Source organism: Suncus etruscus, chromosome 12, assembly GCF_024139225.1.
Source record: "Suncus etruscus isolate mSunEtr1 chromosome 12, mSunEtr1.pri.cur, whole genome shotgun sequence".
Lineage (NCBI taxonomy): Eukaryota > Metazoa > Chordata > Mammalia > Eulipotyphla > Soricidae > Suncus > Suncus etruscus.
In genome coordinates this window covers 51,483,083-51,497,412 of record NC_064859.1, presented here as the reverse complement: position 1 = coordinate 51,497,412, position 14,330 = coordinate 51,483,083, and the positions used below count along the sequence as shown (strand labels likewise).

At 44.4% G+C, this 14,330-nt stretch overlaps 1 protein-coding gene and 1 non-coding gene across 2 annotated transcripts in view; both read left to right on the top strand.

Moving 5' to 3' along the window:
• The window catches only part of TRABD2A (TraB domain containing 2A), a 34,286-nt gene that overhangs the window by 14,209 nt on the left and 5,747 nt on the right, over positions 1-14,330 (top strand). Inside the window, exons 3-5 of the mRNA XM_049784996.1 lie at positions 7,878-8,024; positions 8,372-8,546; positions 14,041-14,131. Coding sequence (XP_049640953.1) covers positions 7,878-8,024; positions 8,372-8,546; positions 14,041-14,131 — 413 coding nt within the window. The remainder of the gene's footprint in view (positions 1-7,877; positions 8,025-8,371; positions 8,547-14,040; positions 14,132-14,330) is intronic.
• LOC126024960 (U2 spliceosomal RNA) lies at positions 9,450-9,640 on the top strand. The gene has a single exon (XR_007501025.1). It is a non-coding gene; the product is annotated as a U2 spliceosomal RNA (small nuclear RNA).

The following is a 14,330-nucleotide window of genomic DNA, read 5'->3' as shown; positions in this document are numbered from 1 at the left end:
CCCTGCCTGTTGCCTTGCTTTGGTCCAGGAGCTGGAGGCTCAGTGATTCTGGACACATTGGAGAATCCTTTCACTTCCTTTCCTCTTCCTTCTGAACAGATGGATTTCCCTAAAAAGATTTGGGTGTCCTGGGCAGAAGTACAGGAGAGAAGGTGCTTGCTTTGCATGTGACTAAACCCTGATTTGATTCTTGGCACTAATACAGTCCCCTGAGCACCATCACTCTCACTCGTGAGCCCAGAGACAGAAGTTAGCCCTGACTCCCACTGGATGCAGCTCTGGCTAAACAAAGCTAGAACCAAAAAAAGAAGAGAACTGTCTTTCCAAGCCCCCTTTCACTTGTTCCTCTGGGCAGATCTGCTTAGCTAGGCTCCAGCAAGGGGCAACCTCTGTGATCCCAGGATTCTCCAGTCACTTCCCCCTACTGTGTAGGTGAAAATGTGTAATGCTCGTGTCTCTGTTCCTTGGAACCTGTCAGTGTCTGGGTTTGGGGGTCCAAGACACGGAATCAGAAAGATGTTGTAGACAAGAGGTTCAGGGCTGTCCTCTCCTCTGCATGTGTAGTACATCTCTAGTGCCTGTTGTCCTGAGCAGCAGGAGAGGCTGTTAGGAGGCCATTAAAGGCCTCTCCAAACCCCAGAGTGCTCTTGAGGATGTGGGTGAGGGTCCTTAACCATCTGAGTTGCTCTTGTAAAGTGAGGTTGCTTTGTGATAGTTTTTTCTTGCCAATAGATGGCACTCACATATTTTACACGCGACTTTTCAGGGGGCACTCGGGTACCACCTGTTCTTGCCCCACTGCTCCCCAGTATCCTAATAATTGGCTCACTCCATGGAGGAGGCCCCTAGGGAAACCTTAAATCATGGCGTGGCCCCAGTGAGGCTCACTTCCAAGGCTTATGGAAAAGGGCCTTTCTTGAGTCACAGTCTCAGGGTGTTGCTGAAGATGGGGACCTTTCTTTTTCATAAAGGATTTCTTTGGTTGGGTTGATCACCTACTAGAAAAAAACCAACTGTTTCAAGGTTCTGGGAAGGCTGTGCGCGCGCATGTGTATGTGTGTGTGTGTGTGTGTGTGTGTGTGTGTGTGTGTGTGTGTGTGTGTGTGTGTGTGTGAGATAGGGGTCAAGGAGGGTTTTTATGTCTTCCAAGAGTTCAGGGTCTGGCTGATGAGGCTGAGGAAAGATGCCTAGAGAGATGCCATGTGTTAATTTTTCCTATTTTTGTATTACTAATTTATTTTCAGATGATATATATGTTTAGTTTTTGTGGGTGAGCAGGGGTTGGAAGAGGGAGGGGAACTCCCAACTGTGCTCAGAGCTTATACTGGTGGGGCTCAGTGGACAGTATGGGGCACCAGGGATTGAACCTCAGTCAGTTGAGTGCTAGGCAAGAGCCCTACCTAATGTGCTATCTTTCTGACCTTATGCATCTATAACTATTTTTTTTTTGGGTCACACTCGGCAGTGCTCAGGGGTTACTTCTGGCTCTAAGCTTAGAAATCACTCCTGGGGGCCCGGAGAGATAGCACAGCGGTGTTTGCCTTGCAAGCAGCGATCCAGGACCAAAGGTGGTTGGTTCGAATCCCGGTTTCCCATACGGTCCCCCATGCCTGCCAGGAGCTATTTCTGAGCAGACAGCCAGGAGTAACCCCTGAGCACTGCCGGGTGTGACCCAAAAAAAACAAAAACAAAAAACAAACAAACAAAAAAAAGAAATCACTCCTGGCAGGCTTGGGGGACCATATGGGATGCCAGGATTCCAACCACTGTCCTGCGTCTATGGCAAATGCCCTACCGCTGTGCTATCTCTATGGCCCTGCATCTATAACTTTTATGCAGGTTGTACTGCATATCAAATTAATATATGGATGAATATGGATGCATCTCACAAAATGATGGAGCAAATGATACAAACTATGCATTAATTATTAACAAAATTAATCTAATTTTAATTAAATTTAATTGCTAAGTGTAACTGATAACATAAAACAAATAGAAACAACCCATGTGCCCAGTGCCTGGTTAAGTGATGTTTTCTCTCCAAGCTGTTGTTTTCCATACTGTATGTGCTTAGTGAATCACCAGAGCCAGGACTACTATAGCAGGTAGAAAGGAAAGTAAAGGTGGGAGCCATGAGTAGGAAGCCTGAGGGTAAGCTTGAGTTGGCAGGGAGGGAGACACTGAGAGACCCAGGGTGCCTGGCAGGCTCTTCCAGGCTCTCCACCATCACTCTCTCACTAATCATTGTCCTTCACACAATAAGGCTTCAGGTCAAATTCGCATTTTTTCATCTCTGTACCCTTGGGCCTCAGGCTTTTCACCTTTATGTGGAAAAGACTTCAGTTTTAATTTTTTGGTTAGTTTATTTTTGGGTCACATCTGGCAATACTCAGGGATTACTCTTGACACTGGGTTCAGGGATTGCTTCTGGCTGGACTTGGGATCATATGGTGTGTGTGTGTGTGTGTGTGTGTGTGTGTGTGTGTGTGTGTGTGTGTGTGTGTTAGAACCCATATTGACTCGATGAAAAGTAAGTGCCCTCCCTGATGTACTATGGCTCTGACCGCAGTTGCAACTTTTGAGCAACACATTTCCCCATCCCCCTGGAATGCAGACTTCAGTGTCCAAAGAAGTGTGTGGAAACTTTAGCTTCTGACTCTTGTTGCATTGACAATAGAGGAACAGGTGGTTCATGGATGTAATATCTGAAGGGGCAAGACTGTTCTGAGGGGACAATCTGCTCCGAGGTAGATGAGGAGGAGGGATTGGAAGGAGGGATTGTAGAGGCTGGGAAGGGAGAGAGTAAGTGACCTGGGGGTGACACCCCACTGCTTGGAGGGAGGCTGTACCAGAACCACTCAGGGCCTCCTTGTAGGCTGTCAGGTGGCATGGTCTTAGGATGTGGGACATTGTCCTCTACACTCGCCAGTTACACTTCAGGACGCTGAAAGGCTGTCATAAGGGAAGGGAACTGAAAGAAGACGCAACAACCAGCACCCCAGAAGGTGAGGCCAGAACAGATGCCAGCGCTTTTGTTCCCTGGCCGAGTGGGGTGGCGAGGGGCTCCTGCGGCCACAGAAAGGGCGGCGCCTTTCATATGCAGAGCAGCCCTTTGATCTGAGGGGGATGAAAGTGCTGCAAAACGGAGAGGCTCCATGGGGGGCCTTTGTCTTTGACAATAAAGGCATCTGCTGGCCTCAAACCCCCTCGCCTGCCCCTCTAGCCGTGCTCTGAGCCAACAATGCCCCCACTGGCCTTGGGTCTCCCCACAGCTGAAGAAGTCTCAGGAAAGAGAAAGACGCCGCAGCCAATGTTGGACAGGGAGCTTAATCGATTCTTTCCACAGCCCAGAAGAAAGGCAGAGGGGACTGCTGTGGTGGCAGTGGTGGTGGTGCAGGGGCAAGGAAGATGCAGGGACATGAAGTGGGGTAGGAAGGGTAGAATTTGAACCCTCAAGCGAACGGTTGGTGATCATCTTGTCACTTTTACTAGATCAGTACTTCTTAGGAGATCATGCAGATTGGGTGAGTTTGTTACTGGAAGGGGAGAGAAGGGTTACTAGATGGGACATGATGTGGGTAGACTTCCTTTTTTACAAAAAGGCAGTGCCGTGTAAACACTAATGTGAAAGCAGAAACTCCTGGTGTGCTTCTTAGAGTTAGATCTCTTTAGTGCATTGGATTGCCAGAGACTCCTTGCTGATCTGCTTTAGTTTAAGTGTAATAATTCCCGATAATTTTTACTTTCCTGTAGTCTCTTACCCTCCACAGTGCAAATTTAGAGGTATGAAACAAAGGTTTTGATTCTAGAGAGAAGTATTTCTTGCATGTCAGTGATTTTTATTTGAGGTCTCAGGCTGTGCTTATGGCCCAGAAGTCACTCTCCATGACAGTTGGTATGGTGTGGCTCAGAGCAACAGTGTTGGGACACCCCAAAGCCACTTCAGAGATGTTGGAGGGGAGTAGGCAGTGCCAGAAATTGAACCCTGGGCATCTGCATATCAGGCATGCACTTCGGTCCTGTGAGTTGTCATTCAGGCCCTTGTGAATGATTTGTGAGGCTATTCTGTGGGCTAACATAGTCCTTGGATAACAATCTGGTGAGTCAACCAGTGCTGAGCCAATGTCTACCCAGTATAATCTGCAGGACTAGAAGGAGAGGGTGAGTAGAATCAGGTCCTTTATTCCTTCTGTGTTTGGGTTTGGATAGGGGGTTGGCAAGTTTTCAACTTTTTTTTTTTTTGGATTTGGGTTATACCTGGCAGCACTCAGGGGTTACTCCTGGTTCCATACTCAGAAATTGCTCCTGGCAGGCTCAGGGGACCATATGGGATGCCAGGATTCGAACCAATGACCTTCTGGATGAAAGGCAAACACCTTACCTCCCCATACTATCTCTCTGGCCCTGCTTTCAACTTTTTTGAGTCAGTTTCCTTACCTATAAAATGGGTCTATGGGTACAAGACTTCATAGGACTGTAATAGGTGGATGTTATGTCAAAGAGCCTATGTAAAGTGCTAAGTGCATAACAGACATTGATAAAGTTTGCTGCTACAGTCCCAACTGGCCCAATTCATTTGTCCTTAGGTGTTTGTTATGTGCTTATACCTCATTTCTATTGACATGTTTTATACACTTGGTTCCTCTTTTCTTGCCTATTCCATTTCTTTGTTCCTGAGCATTCTTTTTAAACTAATAGGAGAGAGTTTCTTTTTAAACTAATAGGAGAGATAGTACAAGGGTAAGGCCTTCCTTGCATTCAGCTGACTGGGGTTTGATCCTTGGCATCAAAAATGTCCCCTGAGGGCCCGGCAAGGTGGCGCGAGAGGTAAGGTGTCTGCGTTGCAAGCACTAGCCAAGGAAAGACCGCGGTTCTATCCCCCGGCGTCCCATATGGTCCCCCCAAGCCAGGGGCTATTTCTGAACTCTTAGCCATGAGTAACCCATGAGCATCAAACGGGTGTGGCCTGAAAAAAACAAACAAACAAAAAAAAATGTCCCCTGAGCTTCAATTGAAGTGATCTAGAGCACAGAGTCAGGGAATAATCCCTGAGCACTGCTGGTATGACTCAAAAATCAAAACAAAATACCAAACCAAGCCAAAACTAACTACCGTATTTTCCGACTATAAGATGACTTTTGAAACAAAAAAAGTCAACCGAAACGGGGGTCGTCTTATACGCCAAGTATATCCAGAAAAATGTTTCAATATGCCGCTAAATGCAAATTGTCTGAATATTGCCACAAAACGAATTTTCCAACTTGATCCTGCACCAATCACTACAAGGCTGCTTGGACAGCCTCTCTAACTCAGCCAATCCGAGCAGGCTTTTGATGAATGCAAATTAGACGATGTTCTGCACTAATCACTGCAAGGCTGCTCCGACCACCTCTCTAACTCAGCCAATCCAAGCGGGCTTTTATGCATGCAAATTAGACAATGTTCAGTACCGAATCTACACTGTAAAAAGCCTGCTCAGATTGGCCAGAGTCAGAGAGGAAGTTCATTACAATATAACCTCTGAACCTTTGCTTGTTGTGATTGGCTCACTGTGGTACATACAGTTGCAGCACAGGAACGTTCTGTCTGATACAGTGAATATGGGCCTAAACCTATGTTTTAACTGCAAAATTAGGGGGTTGTCTTATACGCCCGGTCCTCTTATACGCCGGCAAATACGGTAGTAGGAGAAATTGGGACAAGGTTAAGATTAAGTTTTGTTCCTGGTTCCAGGGGCCTGCGGTCTTCTTTGTTTTCCTTCAAGTGATCCTCTTGGAATGATTTTGGTTTAGGAATCTGTCTTGACACTGACTGGCTCAGGAACCAGTGTTGCTTATGGTTGTTTAAGGAACTTAGGTTTAAACTGATTAGCCTACAAGGTTAGTCTGGCTACTTCTGGAACCAATTAACACGCAGTATTAGCCTCGCTACTTCTGGTTTGGGGATGTGCTTGTATTTTCAATAGGCTCAGAGGAAAAGACAAGTTTTCTATCATTTGGACTGGATTTGAAATTTCTCTATTATGAAGTTCAAGAATAAAGCAGTTATGTAGATCTCATCATGCTTCTTTGCTTTTGGCTGGCTAATATGTAAGAGTTTATTTCCTTATTTTCTTATTAAATCAAGTGAAGGCTCCTCCCCTCATTAATGCTGTGTAATTGCTCCATATGAACCTCCCCATTCCTTACCTGAAGTCATTATTTTTCTTTACTCTGTTTTTAACTTTTATTTTTACCAGATATGTATCCTAAATAATGTGTTGTTTGGTCTTGATTTTGATTTTGGACTTATTTATAGTTGTTCTGGAATTGTTACTCTATTATGTATATTCTTTTGTATTGGTTTGTTGAATATTACTGATAATTAATTATCCATGTGATTGTGAATGGCCATGGTTAATTTTTTATTGTCATAATGCAATGTCACTGATGCATATACTCAGTTTTCTAGTTCTCTTTTGATGGGCACTGGTTTCCAGTGCTTTGTTATTTGAAATTTTACTATCACCATGCTTAAAGTTATACCAGTGAGACTGTCATTCTAAGAAACTTTTCGGTAGTAGACACACCCAGTGGTGCTTCGGGTTTATTCCTGACTCTGCACCCAGAGGTCACTCCTTGTGGGCTTGAGGGACAGTATGGGATGTCTGCATTTCTCCTTCATGTAAGCCAAAATCACTCTGAATCCAACGTTGTAGTTCCAGGATAGCTTGGGGTTGGTGTTGTGGAGACATCTCTGAATACATTCATGTGGCTTCTGACTCAACTTTCTCACTGGAAAGACTGTAGGAAGTCATTGAGCAGTCAGAGATTTCTCCTTTCTGCTCCTGTGATTCACCTTCACCACTGATCTTATCTTATGAGTAAGGAGGTAGAAGATAGCATTTATTTAAGAAAACAATGGAAAAAAAAAAAGAAAACAATGGAAGACATCATTGTCTGCTCAGTCTTGGCTTTCTATTTCCTGATTGCTTTACCTTATATTGCCATGTAATGGCTTCAATATTTATTCATGGTAAGGTTTTATTATTATCATCATCATCATCATCATCATCATTATTGTTATTATTATTATTATTATTAATATGGGCCACACCTGGTGGTGCTCAGGGATCACTTAACCAGATTAGTTAATCAGATTAGTGTGTCTCTTAGAAAGGGTGACTCAGTCTCCTTAATACCAAGCATACCTTAGGACAAATGGTACAATATGGGGAAGCTTATCTGTGACACTGTCTGCTAATGAGGCTCCTTAGCATGTCCTGAGGCCCCTTAGAGCTGCATTCACACCTCATCAGTAGCTATGTGTGTCAATCAGACCTGGAGAGCTTGAGACAAGAATTTGGCAGTCATGGCCTGGGGGTGGTCTTCTTCAAAGACATAAAGAGCCCACCAGAGTGTGAGGGCCTATGCCCCAGCTCCCTCTCACCTTGCAGATGGGACCCCAACTTCTCCTGCTTCTCTTTCCAACCCCTTGAGTAGGGAGCACTCTGGTAGGGAGTTTTGAGTTATTGGTGTTCCTCTGAAGATCAGGTAAGATGGAAGCAGATTAGATGTCTGTCAATTTGGTGGTGATAGGGTGTAGGACACACACTTGGTGGTGCTCAGGGCTTTCTCCTGGTTCTGTGCTCTTGGCAGAGCTAGGAATCAAACCCAGATCAGCCTCATGCAGAGCAGGCGCCTTCTTTCCTGGCAGCTATGCAGACCTGCCTTCTTGTCTTTGAACAGCATCCTCTGATCTTCACAGGGCTGCTCATGTCCTTATGTGCTGAGATGGACTGTCTGTTGATTGCCCAACATGGGCAAGACAAACACAGCAGCTAAAGGATGTTGTGATATGGGTGTCAGAGAGATCTGGACTTTCTTCCTTTCTTGCAGGTCATCTTTGCTTTGAACCAGACTCTCCTGCAGCAGGAGAGCCTCCGTGCGGGCAGCCTTCACATCCCTTATAATACAGAGGACCTCATCAAACACTATAACTGCGGGGATCTCAGCTCTGTCATCTTCAGCCATGACAGCTCCCAGGTGAGAGCCTTGGCTACTGCTCTGTTCAACGAGACACATTTCAGTACAAGAACAGAGACTTGATCTGCGGTCACCTGAGTCACCTGTTGTAAGAGAGGTCAGGAAGCTCTGAAACTCCAGGGGCAGCTTTTGGTGTAGAACGAGATAATGCAGTTAACAAAGCTGCCCTGTATGAAACCTGTTTGAGAGGGCAGATAGGGGACTCTAAAAACGACTTGCCACTCTTGACTTGTTTCTATAGCATCTCGACTCCTCTCAAGATTGGTTGGGTAATTTGAGGATAAAATTCAGCACCGTCATGGATTGTTCTGTTGCTCTTAACATGCTCCCTCTATATTTTGTTGTAGGTCCCCCATTTTATTAATGCCACACTACCCCCACAAGAGCGCATCACAGCTCAGGAAATTGATAGCTACTTCCGGAGGGAGCTTATCTACAAGCGGAATGAGCGGATGGGCAAGCGGGTGAAGGCTCTTTTGGAGGAGTTTCCTGACAAAGGCTTCTTCTTTGCCTTTGGAGCTGGTGAGTTGCAGCTGACCTCTGATAAGATGCTGGGCTCTGATCCATCACCAAGAAGGGAAAACTGGGAGAGATGAAGGACATCTTTGGCTTATAGGTTGGAGGTCCCACATGGTTGCTATTCTGATAAAGGGTTGATACTTGGGATTCCAACGCAACTATTGCTCTACCTGGGGCTCAGGAGAAATTCCCAAGTCAGGAAGACATTTTATTCTCTTCTGAACATTTTAAAAATAAATATTGTATTGTTATTGAGGTAACATTGCTATAATGGGGTTAATGTTTGTGCTTTAGATGTACATTACTGCACTTCCACTATCATCAAACTGCTAAAGATTACTTTTTTTTGGTTGTTGTTTTTGGGTCACACCCAGCGACGCTCAGGGGTTACTCCTGGTTCTGTGCTCAGAAATCGCTCCTGGCAGGCATGGGGGACCATATGGGATGCCGGGATTCCAACCACCATCTGTCCTGGGTTAGCTGCATGTAAGGCAAGCACCCTACTGCTCTATTATCTCTCTGGCCCCTCCTTTACTGCTTTTTACTATCACTTCTTTCATATTACTTTTTTTGTTCTTTTTTTTTAAATATTATCTTTATTTAAGCACCTTGATTATAAACATGATTGTAGTTGGGTTTCAGTCATAAAAAAAACACCCCCCCCACCAGTGAAACACTCCCAAATCCAATGTCCCCAATCTCTCTACCCCTGCCTGCATTTGAGACAAGCATCTACTTCTCACTCAACATTGTCATGTTAGTTGTTTATGTAGTTATTTCCCTAACTGCACTCACCACTCTTTGTGGTGAGCTTTATAGTGTGAACTAGTCTGTCCAGCCCTCATCTTTATTGTCTCTGGGCATTATTACAATAATGTAGTTTATTTTTCTTAAAACCCATAGAAAATCGCTTCTCGGCCTTTTGGCTATGATCAAGTGTAGTATCTGCTCTTATCAGTTTAATATCTGATACGTCATCTATCTGACGACAATATATTAAATGGATTTTTGGCACTAGGAACTGGAATAGGAGCTTGCTCCATCCATTCCACGCATTGACCTGGTATCACAGTACCTCCAGGAACGGTGCACCAAAAAAAAAAAATCCATAGAAAAGTGATACTATTCTCTGTCTATCCCTCTCCCTCTGACTTATTTCGCTTAGCATAATAGATTTCTTATACATCCATATATAGGAAAATTTCATGACTTCATCTCTTCTGATGGCTGCATAATATTCCACTGTGTATATGTACCACAGTTTCTTTAGCTATTCACCTGTTGAATCATATCACTATTGATATGAGTGATAACAGCTTAAATTGTCTTCCTTCTATCTTATTTCTCATAGTATGACCCTTTCCTAATTCAATACAATACAAGTTGTAGCAAAAGGCAAGATTTTATCTTTCCTTACAGCTGAGTGGTATTCTATTGTGTATATGAACAACACTTCTTTATTCACTCATCTGTCATTGGGCTTTTGGGCTATTTCCATACCCTCATTATTGTACAAAGCATATCAGTGAATATAGGTGTGCATAAATCTTTTGAGCTAATGTTTTTGTGCTGAGACCAGCTTTTTCCTTTTCTTTCATTAAAAAGAACTATCTAAAGTACATCTGCCTGCTCTTTCTTATGTGACTATGGGTTTCTCTCAAACCTCTCTGGCTGATATATTAGCTATATTACTGTTACATGAAGAAGGAGCAATACCTTTCATGTTTTTTTTCATTATTTTTATTTTATTTTTTTATTTTTGGGCCACACCCGGTGATGCTTAGGAGTTACTCCTGGCTATGCACTTAGAAATTGCTCCTGGCTTGGGGGACCATATGGGATGCAGGGGATCCAACCATGGTCTGTCCTGGGTCAGACGTGTGCAAGGCAAATGCCCTACTGCTGCACTATTACTCCAGCCCCATCATGTGCTTTTTTAGGGAATAAATTCTTTCCTCACTACAAGTGATTTTTACACAGCTCTGACCTTCTAGAATTAAGGGCAGAAGGTCATTTACTAATTTAGTCTTGCTCCTTTCAATTCCTCTATTGGTTTCATAAACTTGGAAATTTCCCTTAAGTTTTTTTTTGTGTTTGTTTTTGTTTTTGGGTCACACCTGGCAGCGCTCAGGGTTACTACTGGCTCTATGCTCAGAAATCGCTCCTGGCAGGCTCAGGGAACCATATGGGATGTCAGGATTCGAACCACTGTCCTTCTTCATGCAAGGCAAATGCCCTACCTCCATGCTATCTCTCCGACTCCCCTTAAGTTATTTTTTAAACCAGTAAAATGACAGGTAAATGCAGAATGGTAGAATGATAAAATAAAAACTCTTGATCTCAAGATCCTTAGCTTAATTACATTTGCAAAATCCTACACCAGGCCCCTAATATAACATTCACAGGGATTAGGATGCAGATGCATTTTTGTGGCATCACTAATGAGAATCCAAAATATGAATATTAAAGTAATATCCCATATTAATGGAATCGTAATAGAAGCAGAAAAAGTATTAGATAAAAGTATAATCAAAAAGAATTTATGAAACTTTAAGTAGTCAGAAAGATGTCTTTTTTTTGGGGGCCACACCTGGCATTGCTCAGGGTTTACTCCTGGCTGTCTGCTCAGAAATAGCTCCTGGCAGGCACGGGGGACCATATGGGACACCGGGATTTGAACCAACCACCTTTGGTCCTGGATCGGCTGCTTGCAAGGCAAACGCCGCTGTGCTATCTCTCCGGGCCCCAGAAAGATGTCTTATGAGTTCCAATCCTATGTTCATGGATTGGAAGACAAACAAACAACGATGGTCTTTCCCTATTCAGTCTACAGATTCAGGGTAATCTATCAAAATTTCAGTTGATGAAGATGTTTTAAAATTTGGTTATAACTTGATGAATGTTCCAGTCACTGAATTGAACACTGTATAGGGGTGAATACTATGTGAATTGTTTTATAAATAAAGCTGCTGTAGGGAAAGAGAAGGTTTGGGCTGCTACATCTGTTCACTGAGTTCTCCAGTTCCACACCCGCAGTGCCCATTGGTGTGTGAGTGATACTTCTCTTGCAAGGTCATTTTGGATTATGTTCTTGGCCATTGTTGCACCATTCTTGGATCTGACCTGTCTCTACAAATGACTTCTCATTATTAATGTGTTTTTAAAGATCTTACCCTACGGTCTCCCAGCCCACCCTTACCCCATCAGGTGATCAGCTGATCCCTGAGGATCAGCTTCTGAATGATGGTCCTCATTCAGGCAGAAAGTCTGTGGCTTTGTCCCAGCACACATGCTGATCATGGTAGATTGAAGAACCCTAGAGTCAGAGCACAGGCAAATAAGGCCACAACCACTGAACAAGGACTTTCTCCTTCCATTCCTGCTGACCTTTGTTGAGTCTCGAAACCTGCCTGAAAGTCCAGTGTAGGATAATGGGCTGCTGGATGTAGGGGAAAAGGGCATTGCAGATGATAGTAACCTGACTGCTAGTGTATTGCTATGCCAGTGCACTCTTGGAGGGTGGCCGCTGGTAGTTGACAATTTAAGTCTAAGTAGTTTCAAGGACTGACTGATCTCACTATAGGGATTGTGAAATGGAGGACACTGTAACCTGGTCTTCCTGGATCTCAGGTCGGTGTGTCAAACTGTTGCAGCTCTGGGTGGAGGCCAAACAATTCAGAGCCATTGGGGTGTCCGGAGTGCCCTGGTATCTGCTCACTTCCTGTGGCTACTCTCTGTAGCCTGGGAGTGCTTTTGTGTCTGTTAAAGGCTGTTGACTGACGTGTTCTCCCAGAAGTTGGCTTGACTGTCTTAAAGTTCAGGAAGCCATCTGGTTAGCAAACATTTACTTGTAACAGGAGATAACCAAGAACTGAAAGCTCTGGAGATTCAGACCAAGTAGCCATTTCCCTCCTGCTGTGCTGAATCCAGGATCTTCCTCATACAAAGCAAGTGTTCTATTGCTGCCCTACAGCTTTATCCACCCTACAGTAATTTTGGTCACAGAGTTCTGGAGGTAGATTGAAAGGTGAGAAGGCAGGGGAATTCCTTCAGTAGAGTTGGCGTATGTTTTATTTGTATGCAGGAAGCCTGGATTCAATCCTTGTTACTTCATGGTCCCCAGTACCACCAGGAATGACTTTCTAGGTATTGTCAGGTTTGGCCCCCCCCAAAACCAAAACTCAAACCAAGATTTCCAGTGAGAACCGGGGCTGGAGAGAAAGTAGAGTGGGTAAGGTATGTCTTACATCCCACCAACCCCAGTTTGAATCCCCACCACCATATATGGTCCTCTGACCAGGAGTTATCTCTGAGCATAGAGAAAGGAGTGAGCCACTGGGTGTGGCCTCAAAACAACAAACAAAATAAAACAAATAAAAGAATGCAAAAGTGGAATTCTCCTTTGGAGAAGAAAATGAAACAAACAGGCTAGTTTGTTTGGTTCTAGAATAAGGCACTGCTGAAGACAAGCACTGTTTTCAGTCCTCATTTTGGTTGTAATTTGCTTAATTTTGGTGCCTCACATTCTTCATCTGTGAAATGGGAATAGTAATACATTTTCCTTACAATATTGCTGGGTTAGCTTTGGACAATAGTGAAACCTAGCCAACAGTGCCCTGCACCTTGAAATGCTCAGGAAATTACTAGCTATTTCACTTCATTTGTATATATTTATATTTTTTGATGGGGACTTCTAAATTGTAGTTAGGAAGTCGGGGGTCCCACCACTGCTTATTCCTGCCCTGGCAGGTCTGCTGTGCAGTATGGGGGCCTAGATATTTGCTACTCAGGCTCTGCAGTGCCATTTATCATCTGGGACACCCCGATGGTGCTTGGAGTCTCTAGGATACACCCAGTCATGCTTAGGGAGTTTCAGGTTTTAGGCCATGGCGACTTCTGCTAAATGGAGGTGTTTGTTGTGCCAAATAAACATTTTTTAATTGGTTGAGATTCTGTGACTTACATTACTGCTAGTGGTAGTTTCTAAATTGTTGTTCAATTTGAAGCCTGTGCAGGATAGAGGGACTCTAGCTAAAGTGAGCAACGCTTAGCACTAGTTTGGAGGCAGAAGTTTGCAGTTGTGGAGCCAGAGAGATAGCATGGAGGTAAGGCATTTGCCTTGCATGCAGAAGGTTGGTGGTTCGAATTTCGGAGCACAAAGCCAGGAGGAACCCTTGAGCGCTGCCGGGTGTGAACCAAAAACCAAAAAAAAAAAAAAAAAAAAAAAAAACCAAAAAAAAAGAAATTTGCAGTTGTTTGTTCAGGGGGCTGTGTGACTGTGCCTCACTATGCTGCCCTGAACCCAACAGACTTTTCTCTCCAGCACTGTGGATCCCATCTCCCTGCCTGCCAGGGCCTTTGGAAAGCCTCATTGTAAAGCTGTCTGGGGATGTAGGGAGCTGAGCAGAAAGGCTGGATTGCCGGATTTCTATTGGCTCTAGAATGTGACACTGTTGGGTGAGAGCTGCCATGTTTCTCATCATCTTTCTTACTGCAGGTCATTTCCTGGGCAACAGCACAGTGCTCGATGTGCTGCGGCGAGAAGGTTATGAGGTCGAACACGCCCCTGCTGGACAAGCCATCAACAAGTAACGTTCCTGAGCTTCTGACCTGGGCGGGCTCCACGTAGGCACCAGGACCTCTTGAATCTGCCGGGGCCCAGGGTGGGTCAGATCCTGAGATGGCTCTAGAGGCCGCCAGTATGGCCCTGGCCATTTGCTGAGCCTGGGAGCAGCGGTCACTGTAGCTGGCATCCATCTTGCTTACAGCTTCAAATTCAAGGCACAT